We start from the raw sequence: 25238 nt of genomic DNA, 5'->3' as shown, positions 1-25238 counted from the left end.
ATTTTGAGCCATGTATTCATCTTTTCTGTACCCTCCCCACCTCCCCTTCCGAGGATATTTTCCACCCCACCACCAGTAGCCACAGCACCCTCCTGGTGAGATTCCAAGCTCTCACTTCTAAGCAGCACACAAAACTCTGAGCATGAGACGATTAGAAGAGAAAGAGGGAAGGGGAAAGTATCGACAGGAGTAAATTGAAAGAAATCATAACTTGAGCATAAAGATAGCAGTTTGAAAGGTAAAGTATTCAGAGAAAGCCCTTTCCTGGATGAATCTAATTGTTTTGTTATCTTTACCCACCAAAGCATTTACTTTGGTTTGTCGCCCGATCCACAAACACTTTCGAGGAGATGACATTACCGAAAGGCAGGAACATCTGCATCAGCTCAGCATCCCCAAACTCCTGGGGCAGATGGTAGATAAACAGGTTACAGCCCTCTGGTCCTATGAAGAGAAAAAGAAGACCCATGAATGGAGAGAAATAGGATCTAAGAAAGCATATAGCAGAGATTTATTTTAGTATCCCCTCTCTGACTAGTGACAGGTCACCTCTAGGAAGCAGTCTGTAGACTCTCAGAGGAATGGACAAAGCAGAAGACCAGGAACTCAGAAAGACACCTAGAAGCTGTGCTAACTTCTTTAACCTTCCCAGCACAGACACAAAGATAAAATATATAGACAGAGGAATGCAGCAGCACATGTGGCCATGGAAAGACAGAATGGAAGAATGAGAACAAAAAAACCCTGAAAGAATGGAGTTCATAATTTATCTTGACTCCTCATAATGTTGTTGAATGTCTAAAGTTTTCGGTAACCAACACTAACCCTTTCTCAGTGTCTACATGCAGAAGTTTCAGTATCATTTTTGTGCCTGTGAGAGGACTCTGAGAACAAGTAGAAAGATATGCACACACCCACAGGCTGACTTTGTGGAATTTTACATTCATACCCCCAGGTTGGCTCAACCTGAACATTCCCCCAAATTTAGACCATTTGGCATATCCCCCATTCTGGACGTTTCTGCAAGAGAGATTACAGATGGATTTAAATCCAAATTACTAGAGAAGAAGCATTGCTTTTTTTACCTCAGTGCTGTAACATATACTCTTACAGACTTCCGATGATCCTCGGAAAAATATCTAGAGAGGAGTCTTTAGTTGGAATGTGTAGTTTAGTTAAAGTAGACACCCTCAGAAAATGTTCTTTTGAAATTGTATTTTAGGGCAGAAGAGGGAGAAGTTGCCTCTGACCAAATTGCCTAGAATGAAATTTTTCAATGTGACTTTTATTTTTAAGCATGCTGTCCTTGAGCAAAAGTCAAAAGAAAAGATGTGTGTCCAAGTGTTTTTATTGAAAAATAAACATTTAAATCCCTTGCACTATTCAATAGCAGAAAAATATATAGTTTGACGAGGCAGGGATTTTTTTTTTATGGTCTTATTTCCAAAGGTACTTCCAGCTACTGCTGACCTTGACAGGTAACTCCACAGTGGTCAAGCTGAAAGGGATACAGTGTGTGATCACTGCTGTGAGGTTAAAAGGACAGAGAAAAGGATGGTTTCCTCCTTCCTGCAGCCCATAGGCCTACAGTCCTGTCACCTGACTCAGCCAAATTTCCGCCATTTACTTCTGGGTAAGGAAAGGTTTTTTTTTTAATTTGTCTTATTTTCTTCATCAGGACATAATTACAGTGTCATAACACAGCAAATTACAGCTTTGTCTTTCCTGTTGGGGAAAGAAGGTTGCCTTAGAGGCTCCCACCTTTTATTAGCCATTCCTCAACCCACCAGCTGGCAGGAAAATTACGGTGAAGGCAGGATTTTGACAGATGCCTGTTTAAGGCTCACTAAAATTCCTGGGTCTCAGCGTGATTGAAGTCACAGGTTCTCCACATTTCCTTTTGGAGTAGTAGAAAAATGAAGCCTTAATGACTAATTGATAAGCACAGTTTTCCTCGCTAATTTGCTAAGAGGACTGTCATGAAGGAACAGCTGATCCTTTGCATTTCCTAGAGGTCATGAGGATGGTTCCACAGTTTCTTCTAAAACAGGGATACTCCTACTGTGGGATAATTAAGCAATTAAGCAGCCAGTCATCTGCTTAGCTAAATTACTTTTGAACCTCAATGGCACACAACTGGACTCCTCTATTTCATGCCAAGCTTTTCCATCTTCCCACAGTTATAGATAGTAATATATGAGAAGCACAGTTAGCCTTGATTCGGACAAAAAGGAAAGAAAAGTTTTAAGGAATGCAAGATTATGAAATGTCTGTAAGTTACAGGCAAACCATACTGGATAATGGAAAAAGCTGTGATTGACAGCACAAAAGCACATGGTAGATAACTCTGTGGTGGGTCCATTTTGATTTGCCTTGCTTGGACCTGAGATGCTAAAGACATTTCTCTGCCCATGCTCCTCACCCTCCAGCTTGTTAGTTATTTAGCATGGGGACAACCGCAAACCCAACCTATCCCTAGCTGTCCCCTATCAAATTTAACTCCATATACATGTCCTAACATCAGTTGACTATTATTGCATCCCCAACACCATGAATCAGTGTCATAAGAAAAGGCTGTGAATAGATTTCTCTCTGAACAATAATTAAAAATGGGCTGTCCCATGTATGAAGTTAGGCTGCAGCCGTTTGGCCACCTGCACACCTCATCTCTACAGCAAAACATTGAGAGTCTGGAATTTCATTGCCTCTTCTGTATCTGCTTGCTATTCACTCCCCACAATGTTTGAGCACAAGGCAGATGAGAATCACAAGCCTCCACTACTTTATTTTAATATCTAAGTTTACTTCTGACTTTCTAAAACTACGTCAGGATGAACAATACCATACAAATTTAAAATTACCCCCCAGTTTTGCCTGGTTGCCATGGCCTGAACCAAAATTTCATCTCTACCTTTGATCATTTTGGATTCGTTCCATCCTATGCACCCAGTCATAGCCTGAGTGCTCATGGGGAAATAATGACTAGTCTCTACAGCAAGACTGCAGCTGCCAAGCAGCTCTGGGCTTCTTATCCAACTGGGATCCGGGAGTGGTAACTTAGTATTTTTATTAACAGTGTGATCACTGATTTTATTGTTGTGATCGGCCTGGTTCATTAACAAATCAATATTTGTACACATCCTTGGAAACATAAATTACTCTTCTAAGCAATGACAATTACTAGCATTAGACTTCCCTCATGCTCTGTTTTCTTATTAAACATTAGACATGTTTCAAGGTCTTGACCCTCTGCTAAAAGGGAGTGTCATGCTTTAGAGATTCTCCCTCTAGCAAGGAGGAGAAAAAGCCACAGCATCTATAAACACTGCAGGAAAATGGATGAAACTGGGAATGGCAACTTGCATCACACTAGTTTTTCATGTCATATATCTGGCCCCCAAACATCCTCAATAACAGCTGCTTACAGGAAAGTAGGAGGAGTTATGAGATAACTTGGGCACTGAATGACCCTCACCCTCAACCCACAGAGATACACATGCCTTGTGAACAGAGGAATCTTTGGGCAGTGTGGTTTTCAAACTGTGCAAAAAAGCTATCCTTTGCTTCTGATGGTTCCTGGCACAATGCTATGCTGAGCAATGATCATCTCTCCATTTTGTCTTATATTTAATCTAGCCCCACTAAGTAAATAAAAAACCAAACTCCTTCAGTGGCAAGGGGGGGGCAATCTCTGTAATGATAAGTTAGGTAGGCGCATCTGTTCTCACAGCAGGTACATGTACTACAACTAATCAGGAGCTGGAAGTTCTGTTCCACAGGAAAATCTGACATTGGAAAAAAATTGATTCCAAAGTGGATTGAAATGCAGAAATTTCTAATTTTTGTACAAAAATTAGAGTTTTGTCTCCCAAAGCAGTTCTAGGCTGTCAGACTGTTTGAGTTTGATAGTGTAATCTTAATTAATTTCATTCTGTCACACTATATTAAATATAATTTTATATTTAATAACACATATAAAATACATGTGAATGATCTAATAGAGGATAAGAGTTGAGATGTAATTATTTATGAGGGTCTCTTACACTAAGCTGGAGCACCTGAATTAAATGCCTCTCTCAGGCAAGCAGTCTTCTCTTCTAGTCAAAAGAGAACAGCGGACTCCCTGGAGGACAGTTGCGACTATCTCAGTGGGTTGCTTTTGATTATCACACTGGTCCCCACTGAGGATAAAGGGAACATAAGGGACTCCTTACTCAGACAAGTCTTTGGGTCCAAAACATTACAGGCCATGCATACCTCCCAGAATGTGGGACATTCACCTCTTCATTTTTCATGTCTCCAGTGCAGCCATACGGTCCTGCAGAATAGCTAACCCAGACTCATCTCATAGTCAATGTCTAGAAATAGGTAGTTTTACTACATGATTCTTATCATACTGATATAAAGATTGGGCTGTAAAAGGGATGATTTCTTTTTCAAGATTATCAAATGAGACTGAAAGGACTAGATCAGCTCCTCTAAATAGAAGGTCCTCATTCTCTAAATAGCAGCTGTCTGAAATCACGTTACTGGCTTCTAATGAAAGGCCACCAGCGCTTTGTTTCCTACTAAATTCTTTATTCCAATGCAATTGCTTTTTTTAAATCTGTGTCCCTAACATAGATACACACACACACAGAGACACCCCCCCCCAACATTAGTGCCTATGTTGCTGTGAACTTCAACATGCTCTCTTCCCTGGGGACTGAGGAGATCTCAGCATTGATTTCCTGTGAGGACATTCCTGCATATTACTCTTAGTGCCAATGATGCCAAACACAAAAAATTGAGAAAAAAGTCAGTGGACCAGGGATTCAAAGTAATCAGATTTTTAATGTTTTCTCTTTACATGTATGAGGAGGGGAACAAATGTGGTGAGGATGGCGTGCTGAGGCCAGAAAGAAGGACTGCCCATTTACTCACCTTCTCTCTGTTGCTGTGGGATCATGGGAGGTGGCTGTGGGAAAGCTTGGCTAATCTGGCCATAAGCAGCAGGATAAGCAGCTATTAAGGGAGAGAAAAGGAGAGAAGAAAGAGGGACAAAATTCAATGCTGGAAAGCAGTATCTTTCATTCCAAACCACCATACTAAGCTAGAGCTGGGCTTTCCTCCTGCATTTTCGCTCTGGGGATGGCAATCTCACACAGCCTGAGATGTGGCAGAAGTACTATGGTTGCTCTCCAGGCAGTGCCACATGGCCCTGAGCATCTGCCCTGTGTTCAGTGTAAATGGGGTGTCTGCTGAGATCTCTGCCAGTGGAGAAAGGTAATCATTCCAGATGGTTTCAAAAACACATTCATTCATGAGATCAGCACGTAGATACTCATGCTGACAGCCATGAACAGAGACAATGCACAGCTTTCCCTGTGTAATTTCTCTTACACCCTAACTCACATGCTTACAAAAAAAGTTCACACGTGTCCTCCCTTACTCTAACCTTTGTCTTATGACACATTGTATAGGCACAGTTGCACATAAACAGTTGCATATAAACAGTTGCATATACAATTTCTTTCATGTCTGTAGAGACTTCCCCACTCTCTCACAAAAACACAGTGTAAACAGCGTGCAGCAATTAAAAAATTCCCCCCCCCGTCAGCTCCCCCTCCAAGCAGAAAAGGGGAGCCATTCAGTACCAGAGATGGTAGATGATGTGCCTTGCTGCTAAGAATACGCTTGTGAGGCCAGAGAGTCATGGCTAGGAGCCATGTGTGTGCAGAGGGCTTAATTAACAGCTCAACAGGTTGAGCTTCCCATCTATCAAACCTCACAAGCAATAAATGACAATAACTAAAACACTGGCAAATTAAGCCCTACATAGACAATTAAGTTTCCAGATAGAGCACTGACATGAGATAATAGCCATTCCTCAGCGGGAGCTCACGATTGCTTCATTTACCACAGGAAGTAATGACTTTGGGGTGGCAGCTTCCTCGCAACATTGGCTATGGACACATTCCAAGGGAAGGCTGAATACGGCTGGGTCATGGTCTGCACCAGGTCAATTTGGCTGGTGTCAGTCCATCAACTGCAAAGGAGCTGCTCGGCATACAGGGCGATGTGAGTAAAGGCTCACCTATTGAGAGCCATGGACAAAGCTGCTGGGAAACGAGGCATAACTCGAGGCAAGCCTCAAAGTAAATAGCTAGGGTATGGTGAGCGTAGCCATAGTCTAAAATATGGATACGTGCAGATATACCATACCCTGCCAGGCTCTGCAAGGTGAGGTTGCCCATCTCCCCTCCTTGCTGCAGCACTCAGGAGACCTGTTATAGAAAGTGGCCCCCAAATCAGTGTTCTGAATTTGCACTTGTGCTCTGTGCTAAGCAGACCAGACCTGGTCATGGCAAAGAAACTGCACCCAGGTATGGGTCAGTAGGAGCCTTTTCCTACAGAAAGGAAAGAGTGTCTCCTTTGGGAGAGAAGTCCCTGGGCTTTATGTTTGTTTTCATAAGAGCAAATTTAATCTGGGAGTCTGTGGCCCCCAGCTCGCATCTGTATTTGCAAACACCTGTCTTCCCCAGGGCCCCTCAGGTGTGTTCAGACATTAAAAGCTTTATAGAAGAGAAAGATTTATTTGGAGAAAGTGTTAATACTAACGACCTGCATACTGCTGTACTCCAGCGTAGGCTTGCTGCAAGGGATCAGCTGCTGTGGGGCTCTGTGCTGTGGAGAGAGAAGGAATTAAGGGATTAAAGCATGACAGCACTCTCCCTTTTTCCCCTCATCAATATGTGGTGTGGGACAGACAAACCCAGGGGCTTGCAGGTCCTAGAAGAGGAGCAGCTCGCTCATCCTATGGAGAGCACTGCATAGAGCCCCCCCCATGATGGCCAGAAGACCCCTGTCCCCCAGCTGTCACCCTGTGAGATTTGATTATCCTGTTTTTCTATTTTCAGGCAACAAAGAACATTCTGCTACAGGATATACTGCTGTGAACCCACATTTGACTGTTTTGTGTACTGTGAAAGTGTATCTGAGAGCAAAATTCAGGCTTTAAACAATATATGGCAAGTCATAACCATAGCAAGACCATGTACATAATACTGCAGCACTCTTGCCCACTTTCAGAATGAGAGATATAACATAAAAGAGTTTTTTGGAAGATGCTGACTTTGGATGGCAACTGGCATGTTCTCTTATTCTCTAAAATGTTAGTGCAATTGCATGCTCAGCTTTTTAGTATTTTATTTCCACCTTTGCATTTATAAACACAGACCCGGAAAACCACAGGTCAGCACCAGTAACATGTTACAGAGGAAAGTGTGAAAAATTCTATAATGAACAATGACGGAATAAGCTGCCCAGTGACGAAAAAGCAGGTTGTGGCTGGCTTATATCATAAACAATAAATGTTTGTGTCCTTTCTACATTTTTATCCAGTCTAATGTGACTGTGGATATTCTCATTACCCACATAAATGTCAAATGCTTTTTTTTTTTAATGTTGCTAAGCTCCAAGCCTCAATAAAGCCTGTGGAAAGGAGAAAGGTTTTGCAGAGGGCATAAATGCTCATGTGAAGGAAGAGAATAAGACAGAGCAAACACAGGATGTATCCTACACCCAAACTGCTACAAAGGAACTTGCTTTCAGGGTTTCCTTGCTGGTGGGCATAAGCTGAAGTAAAATGAAAGCTGAGGGTTTGGCCTACCACTGTTCCCTTTACACCTCTGCTATAACTAAAGATGTCATTAAGTTATGGGGAAGCTGAGCGCCAGGAAACACCAAAATATTGCTGAAGACACACTGACATAAATCCAAATTTTACACAAAGATTATTTGCATATCAGCTTTAAAGGCAGAAAGGAGCATGTCTGCCTGCAGCGAAGGGGAGAAAAGATGACTGTCACCCTTCAGTGTATTAGGCTGTTGGTTTTGTGCAGGATCGTACTGTGAATTGCTATCTGAGCAAGGCTCTCCAAAACTCAGAGACAATGGTCAATGACTTTTATATAATCATGGATTAAATGCCTAACTGAAAGCTTGCTTTAATTATGGGAGGAGTTGGAGATAGTAACAAAATCTCAAGTCATTAAAAATCATCTAGAAAGATCATATTTCTCTGATATATGCAGTAAGAGATCATAGATTAGCTAAAAGGCTAAAGATAAAAGAGAAAACAGCTACATATAGAAATTGATAAATAGAGAGATGGTAGACTGGCAAACAGGTAGAGACTCAGATGGGTAGCTGAACAGATGGCTATAATTATATAACCTTAAAGACAGAGCTCTTCCTTGCTGCCGTGGTTGAGCTCAGTGAGAGCACTAAAGGCTCCGTCTAAGCTTCTGATGTCTCTATAAGCCTCCAAGAGCTCCCCATCCCTCTAAGCTGCTACAAACATGTATATGCATGCCTACATTTTAGCACAGTACACCTTGATTTCAATTCTGCTTAAATTTGAAATCATGGAGAAATATTTACAAAGTCAAGAAGTGGGAAATTAAAATTATTTTTTTCAATACTGTTGATATTTCTGTGATTTCCTTTTCTACACTCACAGGTCAGAGGTTTTTTTGCGATATTTTCTGAGCTGTAACTAGGTAAGACTTTTGTATTTCTGCTTTATCTGATATTTTTCCTTGTAGGTCATAAAGTATCCTGTGGTGATCCATCTTTTAAATTTTCCAGGACTAGCTGAGATGGAAAGAATTATTTTCTGAGGGGTTTTGTGTGCTTTTTGGCTGGAGCATCTGACTCAGTGTTTGATTTCCTAAAATACTAGATTACTGCTTGTAAAGTCCCGATTTCTTGGTGATTACAATGTCAGAGTGTCCATATGTTTTTAAGTACAAGTCAGTATGGCTCCTTTAACTTCCCTCATTCATTCCTGACTGCTAGGGCTTGCAAAATCACCTCTTCAGTGCTGGCATCTTTTGAGCTATTCACAGATTATGAATCCCAGCAGCAGTTCTCTGGTGATGTGCCACAAAACTGCTCAGCTTTACCATTTTGTCGCTATATTAATGCGGCTTCAGTCTCCAGGCCTGCTAAGGCAACAGGATTTTGATGCAGTAAGCTTTTTGATGACCAGCGCCCACTGCTTGAGCACATAATCTGAGGCATGGAGCACTTTGGCTCAGCAGTCATGTGGACGCTCTGGGTTTGTCCTCTCAGTGTCATCTGGTTACAAGGGAATTGCAGCAGGAGATAGCAACGGTGGGTGCTAGAAGATGCAAATAGGTTTAGTACAGCTCCTTAAAGGCTAGCCAGGAGCAAGAGCCTTGGGACTACCCCTAGGAGCTCTGCCTGCATGAACTGGTCAGACTTCAGATCAAATTTTAACTAAATCGAAGCATGCTGGGTGTTGTGATTGTATTTACAAAACAAATCATCCAGCAGATGAGCACTCAATTCTTTAGCATAAAAATTTTCCACCCCTGAACATGCCTTTGATGTCTATCATCCAGATTTAATTGCATATTTGTAGCTGGGTAAGACCTAACTACACTAATGCTAGACTGAACCTTAATGGTGTGATGTATAATGCTTCTGAGGTGGCTCATGCTAGACAAAACTCATGGATGTGGACAAACTCATTAAGACTGTGGACACGGCATTGGTCTTGCTTACCTGGGTAAGGGTGGATGCCATTAGCAAAGACAGCTTCTGCGGCGGGCTGCCCATTAGCCTGTGGCGGGAGGCCAGTGAAACCATTCACCCCAATTGGAGATGGGATGCTAGGCACAGCTGGTGCAGTTATGCCAGGAGGTGTGCTTCCACCTGCAAATGGTGAGGAAATAAAATCAGAGCTGGTGAGTACTGGAAGCAAAAACTACAATGAGAAAACTACTGATAGAACAGCTTTGACAAACACACAGAAAGCTTCTTATAATCCAAGAAATGAGAAAGCTCTCTAGCTGTCAGGCAAAAAATGTCAGGAGTGCTTGCCATCGCACCTGTGGTTAGAAAGAACTTAAGAAAGGTTTGCAAAATGTGTTCAACAGAATGACGCTTTTGCTCGGCGATCATGGTCTCTAGACTAGATACAGGGCTAACATCAGCCAATAGAAAACTAGAAATATCACCCTTCCTCCTCAACTTTCTCCCTGGAGTGTTATCTTTTTAAATTTCTAAATAGGCAGACATTTCTTTCCTAGATATCATTCAGCACCAGAAGCAAATTCTCAGTCCCACTTTTCTACAGCAGTTCCTCTCAGTTTCTCTTTGGAGATGCCAGCTTTGTGGGTGTACCAATTTCCAGGACTACTCTGTCTGCACTCCCTCATGAATATATATTACATGTACAAACTCATTCTGAACTTTCTAAGCACCAGGGATCCTTAAAAGGTTTGGCAAGTTGATTTGTAGCCTGAAAGCAGACAGGGATAGTTTTTCTTATTTTAGTGTCACTGTTAATCCCAAACTTCATAGAGGTTGAGCAGAGATATCCCAGTCAGCAGGGGCAAAATTTGGGCTAGATGTGGTTTTTTTCATGGAATTGTTCTCCTGTCATTCTTCCCAGATGCACCTTCTGGGAGACTTTAATGCTACTATTTCAGGAGAACAGCTTAGTCTTTATGTTTTGAGTGCGATCATATCACTCGCTACTAGAGAATTCTTAAATTTCTGAGGTGAGACTTAAGTCCCTCTGCTACCTCATTGTCTTCTCCTATGTATGCTTAAAAATTCCTGGGAAGTCTGTGCTTCTTGCAACATATTAACAATTTTGGGGCGGAACAAAAAATGACTTTTCAATAAGTATGAAATTGTATTTTTGTCTTGGCAGCTTAAGTGGGAAGTTAAACTATCTTATCTTGAGCAATATCTTTCTGTCTGAGGGTATACTACTAAATGAAAGGACAATTTTTGCAGTAACCTCTTTATTAAACCAATTGCAGAAACTTTCTTTAATATACCACCATTCCACTATGGGTTAGTCCAATAACACTCTTTAACAACTGCTTCAGTCTCTGTTGGTGCTTTAAGAAAGCCAATACAAATGCATGACATATTTTCAAATATTCTGGTTTGAGTGGTCAAAAAGCAGGCAATAGATCGGCTTATTTTTTTACAGCTTGAGCATACAAGCTTCTGTTTCCCTTTTGCTTATTTAAATTGTGTTGGCCTTTAAAGATGTCCTCTACGGAAGTACTGGCAGCATGTCATGGCAACTGAAGTATAAAGGCAATATTCTTAGCATATACCATCAGCTTGCAAATCACAAAGACTAGTTAAAATTTCTGTTGCTTTTCTGGATCTCTGCTTTATTTTCCTAGAGAATATAAGTAATTTTTCTAAAACTTCAGCACAGGATTTCTGCTTGCTATTTCATGCATTTCTAAGGAATTTAAGCATATTCATTGCAATTCTTTATTGTACTTCTTATAAAGAACTCTCCTGGAGAGGTCAGATCTGTATTTTGAGTAAAAGTGCCATAATGTCACCACACAAAACAATTCATGGTGCATCCCAGTTGTGAATTTCATCCCTGCTTTGACATCTCTTGCTGCAGCAACACCAGGTACATATATACAACATGGAGGGATAGAGGGAGAAGAGAAGGCAGGAAGGAAGCCTAAATTAAATTTTACTTCTAGCCTTCCTGTGTAGTTAACAGAGTGGCAGACTAACTGCACATCCACTTTTCACTCAGATTATGCCAACACTGGGAGAAAGGCAAAACTTGCAGCAAAGTTTCACACATGTCAATGTAATTCCCTTGCAGTTACAGACTGTTGTCTGTGACAAACATGACTCTTGGTGGGAAACGGTCAAAATGCCAGCAACCAGCATCAATTTTTTATGGTCTCAATTAACCACTGGGACGGCCTACTGCATTTCATTGACCACAAGGAAGCCAGGTGACTACTTTAAATTAGATGTGTAACTTCTGTGTGGTTAAAGCCAGGTAGAATGGATCCAGTCTTTAGTCTGCTAGATTTGCCTGCATCCAAAACTCTTTAAGTTTGTAGGTCACATGGGCCTCATGAGCCTGAATGAACTCATGGCCATGTCTCTAGGAACCTACTCTCTCAGAGACGGGATGAAGAGAAAAGTGTCTGGATTAGGATGCTTGAAGATACCAGCAGAGAGGCATTGTGCTCAACCCATACGTCCAAAGCCTGTAGGACTTCTGGGTTACCAGTGTCCTTTTCCTAGCATTTTTCTTTTGCTTAGGAAAGAATAAGAGAGTTCTTTTTTTTAATGTTACAAACAATTTTTTTAATGCCCGTTTTTCAGAGAAGTTTGAAATATTTCATTTTCATTCCAAGTCAGAACAAATAAATACTTCAAAGACTGGAAATCCTCCTATGAAGCAGAATGATCATTTTCCATTTGCCTTTCTGAATGCTAACAAAAGCCAGCAGGAGAATTCACGTTAGGCTTCAGCTATCTCCTGGCTACTCAGAAATCACTGCTATTGATCTAGGCTTGCTTGCTCAGATGTTATGTGAAATGTTTTCTCTTTGTCTTATCACAAGCTTTGTGAGTGTTGTACTAATACAAGGAGTCATTTCAAAGTGTAAACGTTTCACCCAAGGAATAACTGTCAATGGGTTTTCCACAAGCCATTACAAGGTTTTTCATGAAGGAAACTACACATAAAAGGTAAAGCTGTAATAATGCAAAAGTTCAGAGGATCCATGAAGGAAAATATGTCATAAGGAGAGTGCAAAATCTGCTATTATGAAATAGATCAAGGGCTCTTCTAAACCAGCATCTTATTTTCAATAATGACCACTCATGTGTGCTCTGGAAAGCATGTAAAAAACCCCTTGAGCTTTCCTCTCTTGTATTCTGACAGTAAGAGTATAGCACTCCCAAAAGGCACCAGGCATATAAGAAAAGGAGCAGAAGTTACACCAAAGAAGGGCTGGGATATTTTTCATGTGCTGAATATCATGCTATGATCAGAATTTGGCTGTTGTACTGATATTTAGAACTCACTCTTTCTCAATACTTATTTAGATGCAAAAGAGTTTTTTGAGTGAAGTGTTTTTCCTTGGTGCTACATAAATTTGTGTGGAATAAAATCTGTCTGTCTGTCTCTCCCTTTTTGCCCCTCATATTTTAATACAAGCAAAGGAAATGATGGGTAACTGATCCAGTAGCTGCTGACATTGTTCCCAGCTACAGATTGCAAAGAAAAGCTAAGGTGTGTGAAAGGGAAGGTTTTCTTAGGCAGATAGTTTAGTAGAACTGATTTCATTAGGAACAGCCTACAAGTTTACACTGCTGTGGTGTCTTATCTCCCTGCGATCCAGTGTTCCTCAGTCATGAATCATCTTTCCTGGCTGTTTTGTCAGATGGCCCTTTCCTGCTCCAGGGCTGGTGCAGATATCTCCATGTTCGACAACAAAGTTGTCCCTTTCCTCTTTTACTGCTCTGGACTCCCAGATCCTGCTCCATCTGCACAATGGCCAGCTGATCCCCCACATCTCAACCCAAAACCTTGTAAAGGTAGTCCCCTCCGGGACAGGTTGATGCTTCAGGGTGCTTTGGTATGGCATGTATTTCTGAATACAATCCCATCCCCACTGCCTCTCATAGGAACACCCAACATCACCCCGGGACCCTTCTATCCCAAGCTGTCCCTTATAAGTTGTGCTCTGGAGATGCAGCCTCGAGTCCTCTGCTCCCCATCAGTCAGTGCCTTATTGCAAAGCTCTACAAATTCTCACTTCTTTTGGCCCCGCTTTTCCTGCTCCCCTGCTTCCCCGTGTTAGACCACATGCCACTGCAAGACTACCAGGCCTGGTAATTCCTTAACATGTTTCTGCCAAATGATTTCTTCTTCCTTTCAGCCCCGGAAAAGCCAGTCTTGTTTCACCCCAGCTTAATTATCTGCCCACTGAATAATGTGATTCTTGTGTCCCGTCACAGCTTAAGCCTTCACTGGCTATCTGTCTCTGCTCCAGCAGCCAGAAACCTTCTCAAGCAAATAGTTGGATTCCACTTAGCACCAGAAGTCTTCCCTGAGTACCTCCTGTCCTATTTCACGGGAGGCGAAAGGCTTATATGTCACTAAGGCATAGCTCATCTCATTTATGATATTGAATCTCACCACAAACCTTATTTTGCTTGTTTTTGGATCAGAGCTAAGGTAAACTTGTGTAAGGGATAAGGTTGAGAGGGAGTAGTCATGACTGAGAGCTTTTTCCAGTGCCTTCCTTGCCGGCACCCTCCCTCCTCTCCAACAAGCCCATTGCATCCCTTCTTTGGTGTGTCTCAGCCCTCTTGATCTCCTCGCTCACCAGCGACAAACACTTTGAACAGCTCTTTGGCTTTGCCCATACAACAATTTCCTGATACAGATGATAACCCCTAGCTGGGCCCAGCCCTGGCAGAGGTGATAACAGCCTTTCCCTGCCCCTTCCCCCTCTCTCCCAGATGGCAAAAGGACCTGGTTGGCTCAAGTCCTCAGTTTTAGTGGCCTTTATCAAGACCAACATTTCAGTAAACACCCACTGGGGGAGAACATGTCACCTAATATGTCCTGCCAGGTCTCCTCTGGAATGTGGCCAGATTTTCCTGCCCTTCACCCTCCCCCCCAGCCCATTACCTGAGGTTGGTGTCATGGGAGCAGCTGCCAGGCCGTTCATGTTCAGAGCCGCCATCTGCTGCATCTGGGCTGCAGCAAACGCTGCCATGGGGTTCAGGTAGCCGCCCTGTGCCACCGACGCCATGATCGCAGCTTGCTGCTGCATCAGCTGGAACAAAGAGAGTAAGGAAAAAATATCATGCAGTCACCGGCAGGGCAGCCTGCAGCACCGGAGTCAGGATGGGGAGACGGTGAGGGTGCGAAGAGGCATCCCTCTGTTTTGATATGTCAGCTCACCATGCCTGTTGTAGCCTCAGCCTTGGCCTGTCTAGCTATAGGCGTTTGGAGGCATCATTGTGTCTGGCATCTTTATAGTCCCACAGCCTCACAATGTGTTCCGCAATGAGGAGGTCTCCCATGACATCGACTTAACTCTATGACTCCCTAGCCCTTCACTGATGAGAAAGGCAGAGAAAAGACTTTATATGTTCCTGAGCAGAGACATTTCATGGCTTAGGTCTGTTGTATCAAAGCTCTGGGAAAGTACTGCTGGCTGCTGATGGGAGAGCAGTGTATGTGGAGTGGTGGAAAGAGGACATCCTGTGTCCAGAGCAGCAAGCTTAGATAGTTCTCTGGGGATAACGTGATTTGTTTCCATCTGTCACTGACAAAAATCAGGTTTTCTTATGCTGCTCCTCTGGTGGGCACTGAGCAAAACCGTGACCAAAACTTCTAACCAGATTACAGAAGGTATTTCCAAAACAACCAAGCAGATACTCCTGGAAGAGCTATACAAGAGAAGTGAGCCCCCCTGCCCCTTTAGCCAGATTAATACTGTGTCATAGGAAAAAAACTTTTCCCTGTGGTTTTGATCTGGGATGACTTCCTTAATTTTATTTTTTGTTAGAAAGCGATCAAAGTGCTGCTGCTTTTAAAACACCTACATAAGGCAAAAATGTGAACCCCCAGGCTAAATTTTTAGTCACTTGGCAGTAAAAATTTTGGAGCAGAATAGTGGTGAGAGTTAGGCATTTTGGAAATGCTTATTACATTAAAACCAGGCTTTGCTATCATCACACTTTGCTGTCATTATTTTACACTCTGAACTTAGCACACCGTTGTTGCAGCCCATGCTTGAAAAATGCTCCTGGTGTGAAGGAGAAGGCACCTTGGATGAAGTTGCCTCTTATCTCCTTCCCTGGAGCTGTACAAAGAGACAGATAAAGTAAGTCTAAGTCCATATCCAACCACTGCTAGTGACCGGTGGCGTATGCTTTGAGAAAGTGGGGGGAAAGAAGATGAGAAGAGAGTGAAAACTCACTCTATTCATTCCCCAGTATCTAGTAATATGTGACTTCTTGATAATAGTGGAGAAAGAAACTTTTTTTCTGTAGTGATTTAAGTGACTCATGTCTGTCTGTGCTGTCTCCAGAATTAGAAAATCTCTGTTTTGCTGCTCTCTGTGATCTCTGTCCCATAAGGAAATCACCCTCTGATGCTGTTCTTTAAGGGCATGGCACACACTTCTCAGCATTAAACACACCTCAAAAGTCATGGCAAAGATGAGACTGATCCCACTGTTTGCTTTAATATTGAAATATTGGCTAAATTTGCTGTTTGTAGACATACACACTAAAACAATTTCTTAAAATGCTGCTCATTCAAACGCTTGTCACCATCTTTGAAGAGACCAAAGTAAAGGATGCTCTGCCACTGACCTGCTGTATAACCATGCACAAGTTGTGTAAACTTGCCTTGGTTTCTCCAGTGATAAAATGGGAAACAGGATACCTGCCTCCCCACGTAGGAGTGCCTTCAGATCTACAGATGAAAAATGCTGTACTAGAGCTGTGTACTATTATTTTGTAGCCTAATGCACATTGTTGGTAAGGAGGTAGCTTTCCCTTTGATTGTTAATTACCTTTTTTTATTATACCCTGCCTAAGACACTTGCATATTTTAAGAAGTGATATCCTGTTCTTTGTAATTACTGATAGAGTGATTAGACAATCTTTTCTATTATAGCACAATGCTGAGTCTCCTTTAAAGTGTACATTTTTTTCTAGGCATCATTTGAGTTTATTCTCCAGAGGAGGCACTGAGCATGTGATTTTAGTAAGTATGTAAATGAAGTGAATGAGGAAAGGGGAATCCATCCATCTTTAATGCAGAACTGAGTGCAGCGCTCAGTGTGGTGACCCATATCTCATTTTGTGTTCTGGCTATTTTCACCTGGGAAGAGCTGAGGATAAAACTGTTCGGTTGCAGAAATTATGGCCATCAGTGCCTATAACATCTGTTTAGCACTGCTAAAACCTGTTGCTAAAAGGAGCATCTTTGCGAGATGGACGCAGTAGCAAGGATAGGGGACAGTCCCAGTCTGGCCCTTGCTGACTTTTCTACAAAGATGACAAGACCTGCATAAACAGAACCACGTAAAAACAAGGAGTCAGGTATGGATGGTCATGTTTGTGCAGTGGTCTGTTGGGCTGGCAAATAACAGTCTGGTATTTGTACCAGACACCTTCTAGAACAGGCAGGGGGCTATGTTTTTCGCATTTCCCGTTGTCAGGTTCAGTAAACTAAATACATACAGGCTTTCATCTAAGCTGGTCACCTATTATGGTTGACATGATCACCGGCAGAAGAGTGTAAGCCAAGATTCATTTCACCCTTCTCTACCAGAATGCCTCTGAACACATGAATTGCAGTTCTGTTTCTCTGTATTGAATGTATGTGGAGCCCCAGGTGATCTGTTCAGCTGCACATACCAACAAAGTCAGTCAGATGAAATAATTCCAACCCCTTACCTGGCTCTTGGCGACTATTTTTGGACCTTTGTTCCCAACCATTTAAAATAAAAGTGTTAATCTTTTTTTTGATTGTGTTTCACCTGTGCTGCCATGTTGCCAGTGGTAGTACAAATGATTTTGCTGCTCCAAAGATAATGTCTATTTTGCACTCAGCAGAGCTAGGCAATCAATTGTGACGTTATTTATGGCTTATACAACTTCTTCTCCTGTTTATTTATGTATCTAAGGTGTTCCCCCAACAATGGTAGCCACTCATCCTGATTTGCAAACCAGGAAACCTGTGATTTGGGAAATTAGCTTCAGTTTCTTCTGCTACAGCAAACAACCTGCAGGGAGCGCCACACCATTTCTGTTATGCTCAGTGCTCTGGGATACACAAGATGTCTTGGAGATCTGGAACCCGCCCTTGTCACGGAGAAATGAGCTGGAGCCCTGTGCCTCATGACCCAGAGGATGTACACCTTACTGCAGCCTTGAGAGCCAGCCTGTGGGGTAAGCTGGATCTCTTCCAGAGCCAGAAGGAATATAGCGTCGCATACCTGAACACAGCCATGTACCCCAGCTAACTGGCTTTGCTTTCTTGGGTAGAGAAGGAAACCAACCATGTCTGGACATCTCAACCATTGACAACACTCCTGCCACCCTTCTGCAGTCACATTTCTTGTTCTTGCCCTCTCTCTCTGGTAGGAGGTGCTCAGGGGTAAAAGTTAATAGGAAAGAGGATAAAGGTCCTTCGTAGCCCAGAGACTGATGGTCACAGCCAGGCCAAGTGCAGCAGCATCATGGGTTTGCAAGGACGGGAACTCAGTCATTTTGAAAGAAGCTGACAGCATAGACCTACCGCCTTTCATAGAATGATAGAATAGTTTGGGTTGGAAGAGACCTTTTAAGGTCATCTAGTCCAACTCCCCTGCAATAAGCAGGGACATCTTCAAGTAGATCAGGTTGCTCAGAGCCCCGTCCAACCTGACCTGGAATGTTTCCCAAAATGGGGCATCTACCACCTCTCTGGGCAACCTGTGCCAATGTTTCACCACCTTCATTGTGAAACATTTCTTCCTTATGTCTAGTCTAAATCTGCCCTCTTTTAGTTTAAAACCATTACCCGTTGCCCTATCGCTACAGGCCCTGCTAAAAAGTCTGTCCCCATCTTTCTCATAGGCCCCCTTTAAGTACTGGCAGGCTGCAATAAGGTCTCCCCAGAGCCTTCTCTTCTCCAGGCTGAACAACCCCAACTCTCTCTCTTTGTCCCACAGTGGCTCCAGGGAAATTTACAAAAGGAGAGCAAGTCCTGTAAGGGTCACCAGTCTCTTATAAAACATCTGGAGCATTCCCAATAAAACTCACCACCATTCCTTCCCCAGCTCCCCTTGAAAACAAATGTCGCATCCACTCTACTTTCACTTTGAAAGAGATCCAGTGTATGATCCCAGTTAATAAAGCTGTAGAAAGTGAGGCAGTGACCCCACCAGAGGCAAGGTGCCTCCTGTTAATTCCTCAGGTACATGAGGGCACAGATGCTGTATCCCCCTGCTGGGTTTCTGGCTACTGGCCCGGGCTTAGCTGTGATTTACTGTCTCTTTTCCCCTTCCTGCAGCCTTCCCAGTCAGGAGAACAGTTAAACAGAGCCAGGCTGGGGATGGGACAGCTCTTCTATTGTGTGAGGAAGGGAGCAGGGGACAAAGGAAGAGGCAAAGATTGTCTTTGTGAATAAAAATGAAGAAGGCAGAATGGAAGGAAAAATGGAATTTGTCTAGCTGAAGAGAATTTTTAAAAGTCCAGGATAGCGATGGGGGATGTATATCAGAGAAGGGGAATTTCTGTGCAGGTCTACAGCACATCCTTGTGACTCTACATGGCCCATAAAATGGGGACGCTAGGTTTTACCAAATGTTTAGTGAGGCACATGACATTGAGTGGAGGACAGAAATTTGTAGGATATCAAGTTAAAAGAAAGAACATGTGGATGTGATAGGGAAGTGCATGGTGCCAAAGCATGAGAAGGAAATAGGCAGGGAATAAAGCGGAGCTTTGCAGCCAATGTAGTGGAGGGAATATGGGTACAGTGAAGTGTCATTCCTATATTACCTAAGGCAAGTCATTTGGTCTCTCTCTCATTCAGAAGATGCTACTCTGGAAAATGGGATTACTGGTACTTCCTTCCTGCATACAAATCCAGCACAGAGTACAAGAGGGTCACCCAATGTATGAAGCACCTAGATGCACTCTCTCTGCTTGCAAAAGTTCCTGTTAAATCTTCTCCAGAAAATGCAGCCAAAGTCACCTAGCAGTATTATGTCTGCCTACTGCAGGGATCACCTCTACCTTCGCCGAAATATCTTGTAGAGAGACCAAGTTACCTGAACCCGATCTTTCCTTGATGGTCCTTGATAATTGTAGCATAAGGAAATGTACTTATGACAGAGGCATCCATTTCACGTCTTCATCAGGAACCCAGCTCACTGTACAGTCACAATGTATATCACTGTAACTGATGTGTTCTCCCACTGTTCTTAAAACATACTGTTTTGCGGAGACAGGAATGTATGCCTGTATGTCTGCTTATCCATTTTAGTATTATGTAGCATGGTTTCACCAACCTAAAAGTATTTCTGTCAACTGCTGCTATTTTATCCAGTGACCACTCCTAAGGCACCCACAATGATGCACGGGGCACCAGGGACCTGGCCAAAAGGATCAGGGTGCATACATGATCACAGTTTGGTTACTGCTAGAAGTGGGTATTACACCTCTGAGGCTTGCCTGGGAGATGCCCTCTCCTATCCTATGCCATGGCTCGGTTTGCTCCTATCGAAAGAGCAGGTTCCTCCTCTGCTCAGTTGTTTCTCTGCTCAGTTTTTCTTTTGTGCAGTTCTAGGCACTATACTTGTTCCCGTGTACATGCATAGAGCCATTGTCTATACTTACTGCCTGTGCATAGGCGCCATAAGCTCCAAACTGGATGGCCATGGGGTTGAACATTCCCATTTGTCCTGCCATTTGCTGCATGCGTCTCATTGTACGCTCCTTGTCTGTATCTGCAAACTTCACCACCAGGCTTGAAGAGGCTCCCTGCAGGACAGGAAACCAAAGGAGACACACAAGGGAATTAACCCAATATACATTGGCTCATGCAATCCATACATCTAACACAGATTTGGTAGCATGGGCTTTAGCTGACGCTGATTTTTTTCCATGCAACCTCTCGGGCCTTTTAAATTAGACCTTTGCAAGACACTGAGAGAATGAGGAAGAAAGTAAAGGACCCTGGAGGGTGAATGATTGAGACCACCTGTTCTGGGAGAAATTGATTTTCATTGGCAAAGAATCTTTGGTTTTGACCTGTTAGTCTCTCTCTAATAAATCTATAACGCACTCAAACAATGTAGTGTAAAGCAAGAGGTTGAAAAAAGTGCTTCAAGAAAATAAAAGGATGGAGAGATGAATGCTCTATTCAAGGGTGGAGAGCAGTTTTCAGAAATTATTCTATGAGGAAAAGAGAAAGGGGGGGGGGAAATCTAGCCAAAATTTCCCTGCATTTCTGCTCAAGGCTGGGTGACTTTTTTTTTTAAATGACATGATGTAGTTATTGATCCTTCCTCAAATCACACTCTTAATTGCAGATCATCAACAAATCAATATTTTAATGCATACATTTCCTGATAATTATCACCTGGACCAGTCTTTAATTAGATTTCAACTCTCATTTAATTAACCCTGATCCAAGAGACTTTTTGATAACCTGAATCTAATGATTTAAACCTATTTGCAACTTTATTGGAGGGAGGCACTGGTCCATAGCAGATTGGGCTGTTCAGAGGTACTGTCAGAGTTTGTAGAGCACAGGCTGCAGCATGGTGGGCACAGTGCAGCATGGAGGATTTTGAAACAGAATAAGGTGAATGGCTATTCATCTCTGCAATGGGTTTTGAAGATGTGACCTGCTCTAATTAGCAGGACAGAGAAGTGTAAATAAGTTGGTATCTTCTTCCTTCCCCTTTTCTTTCTATGTCTATTTGCTCTAGAAGTTTTATGGCCACAGAACAGCTTCAGGAAATTGCTGATGCCTCACACTATTGAAAACCAATCAATTTATTGTAGATGGAATCATGAAAACATGGTTAACCTCCAGATGAAGTTCTTGCCCATGGAGTGTTTTTCCTGCCTGATGTGAGTCATAGTGACAGCACAAGAGCCTTTTGCACTAATGAGATCTAATACTGTGTGTTATGAGATGTTTTTCAGGGTTGCCTCTCACAGCAGGACTACTGGCCTCTTTGATCACTATCATATACACAGGGCAGAAAGGTTATTGGCAAATAGAAGCAAGTTGGACTGTACACTCCAAAGAAGGCGGAGAAAAAGGAATTGTTTTTTTTAAGAGTGCTCTGCAATAAGATGCTCCTGTAAGTGGTTAAATATATTTAGGCAGTAGAGATGCTGTGCATTGCTCTTGAATAAAAAGACTGAACTTGGGATTGATGCTTTCCGTATGTAGTTCCTCATGTACATCCCTTCCATGTAGCCCAAAAGAAATCAGGCAGTGAAGTCTATAAGATCACCCAGTGCAGAATATTTAGTGAAGGAGCCAAAGAGTGCTGTCCATCTGCAGCAAAACAAGACTGTTTTCTAGTCCATAGACTCCCACTAATCCACTGGATACCATTAGAAATGGCCCGGAATGGGACAGATTTTCCATGGTGTAGAAACTGCAGAGTCCTTCAGCTGGAGTATTTATTGCTTCTGGAATGACTAAAACTAAGGTGTACATCAGCCATTGTCTGCTGACAAAAGCATTAGGTCCTGTCTGCTCGATCATTTATTAGTAATACTTAATTTCCCTCTTGTTTGATTTGATGGGAAAGGCGATAAATGCCAATTCCTATTAGCCTATTGCAAAGGCGCCAATAAGAATGTTCACTTTCATGATAGTCTCTTTTGACTGTGGATCTACAAGACTGAGAAATAAACAGGTCTTTCCCTCAGTAAAATGCAGAATTAACAGAGATCTCAAAGTATATTCCAAACATTATTGACTTACCCACTTGTGGTGGTGCATTTCCCCCCCTCTCCTCACCTTATACCTGGGCCGCTCTACAACCTGAGAAATTCAGTTGCCTGGCAAGCCTCAGCCTTTGAACAAAGCGTTTGGTGGTTGAAAGCCCCTTGACCATACCAAGCACTCCTGTGTAGCTGAGGTGGAGAATGGCACTGATTGTATCAGGAACCTGGTTGCCTAACCAGGGTGAGGAATGAGAACAGGACTAATTATCTCCTGACAATCCTGGAATGACCGGTACTAGTGCTACTGGAGACTTGAGAAATCACCTGTCTGGACTGTGGTCAGGATGGAAATTCACTGATGCCTAAAGTCAATCATCTCCCAATCCTATAAATAGTGGTCCCAAGTGAGACCGTTTGAACTCTCCTGGACCGCAGTGGGCTGTGACCAGCATCTCCCTCTGAGTGGGACACCTCTCAGAGCTTGTGAACTCTTAAGTTCATGATAAGTTTGGAGGACTGTTGCCGAAGACCAGCACAGGACCTGGGCTGAAACCCCTATTCCTTGAGGCTCAACCCTAGCCCGTTGAGAAATGCAAAAGCATTCAACATGAGTATTTCACTGGACTCAAGGGGAATTTTTAACAGGTACCTTTGTGTATATATATCTCTATCTCTCTTCTCTTTCTATCTCTTTATATGTCTCTGTCTCTATCTCTATATCAACGTCTGTGTGTGTGTGCATGTGCAATTAGAGAATCTTAGTAAGTTTTCAGTTGTTTTGTTGCTAAGCTCTATTAGGAAATTGTCACACTAACCTGACTCGATTTCCCTGACTGTGTAAATCATTCCTCCCAATCCATGTGTAAATCATTCCAACCTAATTGTAATTTGGTTTCTCTTTGTGTACATTTTCCATGTTGAATAAGTAATAGAGTGGACCTTGTCATCAACTTCTGTTAAGTTGTGCTTTTTAGAAATTTATATTAAAATAATTTGCTTTCTAATATCTTTGGCGGTGATTCTTTAAGCAGCCTAAACCACTCATTTGTGACACCACTGTAACTTGTAACGCTGTAAGTTGGGGAAATAGAAGGTTCAGTGCTTCTGAGAAGGACTTGGGGGTACTGGTGGATAAAAAGCTGGACATGAGCCGGCAATGTGTGCTCACAGCCCAGAAGACCAACCATATCCTGGGCTGCATCCAAAGCAGCATGGCCAGAAGGTCGAGGGAGGGGATTCTGCCCCTCTGCTCTGCTCTGGTGAGACCCCACCTGGACTCCTGCATCCAACTCTGGAGCCCTCAGCACAGGAGAGACATGGAGAGGGTCCAGAGGAGGGCCACAAAAATGATCAGAGGGCTGGAACACCTCTGCTGTGAGGACAGGCTGAGAGAGTTGGGGTTGTTCAGCCTGGAGAAGAGAAGCCTCTGGGGAGACCTTATTGCAGCCTTCCAGTACTTAAAGGGGGCCTATAAGAAAGATGGGGACAGACTTTTTAGCAGGGCCTGTTGCGATAGGGCAACGGGTAATGGTTTTAAACTAAAAGAGGGCAAATTTCGACTAGAAATAAGGAAGAAATTTTTCACAATGAGGGTGGTGAAACATTGGCACAGGTTGCCCAGAGAGGTGGTAGATGCCCCATTTTGGGAAACATTCCAGGTCAGGTTGGACGGGGCTCTGAGCAACCTGGTCTAGTTGAAGATGTCCCTGTTCATTGCAGGGGGTTTGGACTAGATGACCTTAAAAGGTCCCTTCCAACCCAAACTATTCTATGATTCTATGATTCTATGATTCTATGAAATCTAGTATCTTAATTATATCTGCTTCTATCTAAATAGGCAAAGATGAAAATAAGAGAAGTGGAATAATTCCACAGACATAAAGTCTATTTGTCTATTGTCACAGCAATACAGCAAGAGAACAGGTATGGAGCCCCTGATGCTTCAGTCCTCTACTCTTCCTTGGCAGTTCAGGATGATGACATGACCAACATAATATGACTTGGAAATAAACAGATGTTGACGAAGGGTAGGCAAGCTGGGGAGATATATTTTAACTGTGCATGTGACATAAAAGAACATTTCAGCAGTACTGAGTTGCAAACATGATGTACATGTCTGGGCATCCCATACTAATATCATGCTTTGTGACTCTATGCTATCATGGTGTAAAGCATGTTTCTTGACTGGGATAGTAAGAAATATTTGCATTTTTGCAGCACATTTAAACTAAAGATGTCCAAGCACTGTACAACTGCAAGGTAATTAACTGATAAATAATTCTGCTTACAGGAAGGTATAACTATGCTTTAGTATGGTGAAATGTTGTCAATTGAAGGTATGAGATTGTTTAAACTCAGTGCAGCTCTGCTGTTTTTTGTGGAACAAGAAGTTGGTTTATGCTGAAGGAGCTGCTCTTACTGCATGCAACAATAGGACTGAAAGATGTCTCCTCACTGCTAGGTGACAGTTCACTGTCACTATTCCTGTGAGTACCACTGTCACTATTCCTGTGAGTACCACGTAGACCTTTGTGACGGGAAGTCAAGCACATTTCCCTACTTGATTTCACTTGCAAGAGCAATGTCATTGGAGTCTGATAAGATGATTTGCATTTGTGAATTTTTGCAGACTTCAGTTGACGGTTTTATCTGAAAGTTATTATTTTGATCTAAATGCAACTTCGCCCTTTAAAAATTCATTTTGATCTTTGCAAAACCCATTTGGGTAATAGCTACTGAATCACTTCATGCCGGCTATATTTTGGATAGGGATAGCAATCTACAGTTACTAAGGTCTGTTTTCCTTACAAGAATGTGTGTTATCACTCTAGACCACAGACCTGAGCAGGGCTGGGAAGGAGTGAATTAAAGGGAAACAAGCAGACACATCCAGTGATTTAATGTTGAACCAGAGCCCACTTAAATGAAAAAGAAGA

General features: G+C 42.6%; 1 protein-coding gene across 4 annotated transcripts in view; it reads right to left on the bottom strand.

Moving 5' to 3' along the window:
* Positions 1-25238, bottom strand: part of LOC309415229 (CUGBP Elav-like family member 4) — a gene marked incomplete at its 3' end in the record, with an annotated part of 587555 nt that overhangs the window by 12020 nt on the left and 550297 nt on the right. For 2 of the 4 annotated variants that reach the window (XM_082012681.1, XM_082012682.1), the window contains exons 5-10: positions 20227-20370; positions 14507-14654; positions 9574-9723; positions 6601-6666; positions 4924-5004; positions 361-444 (exon numbers count right to left, since the gene is read on the bottom strand). In XM_082012681.1, coding sequence (XP_081868807.1) covers positions 361-444; positions 4924-5004; positions 6601-6666; positions 9574-9723; positions 14507-14654; positions 20227-20370 — 673 coding nt within the window. Of the gene's footprint in view, positions 1-300; positions 445-4923; positions 5005-6600; positions 6667-9573; positions 9724-14506; positions 14655-20226; positions 20371-25238 lie in introns of all 4 variants that reach the window. The other 2 variants (XM_082012680.1, XM_082012683.1) reach the window with 2 other exon arrangements.

This window comes from Phaethon aethereus (genome assembly GCF_964289735.1).
Source record: "Phaethon aethereus genome assembly, chromosome: W".
NCBI lineage: Eukaryota > Metazoa > Chordata > Aves > Phaethontiformes > Phaethontidae > Phaethon > Phaethon aethereus.
This window is presented reverse-complemented; position numbering and strand designations above follow the sequence as displayed.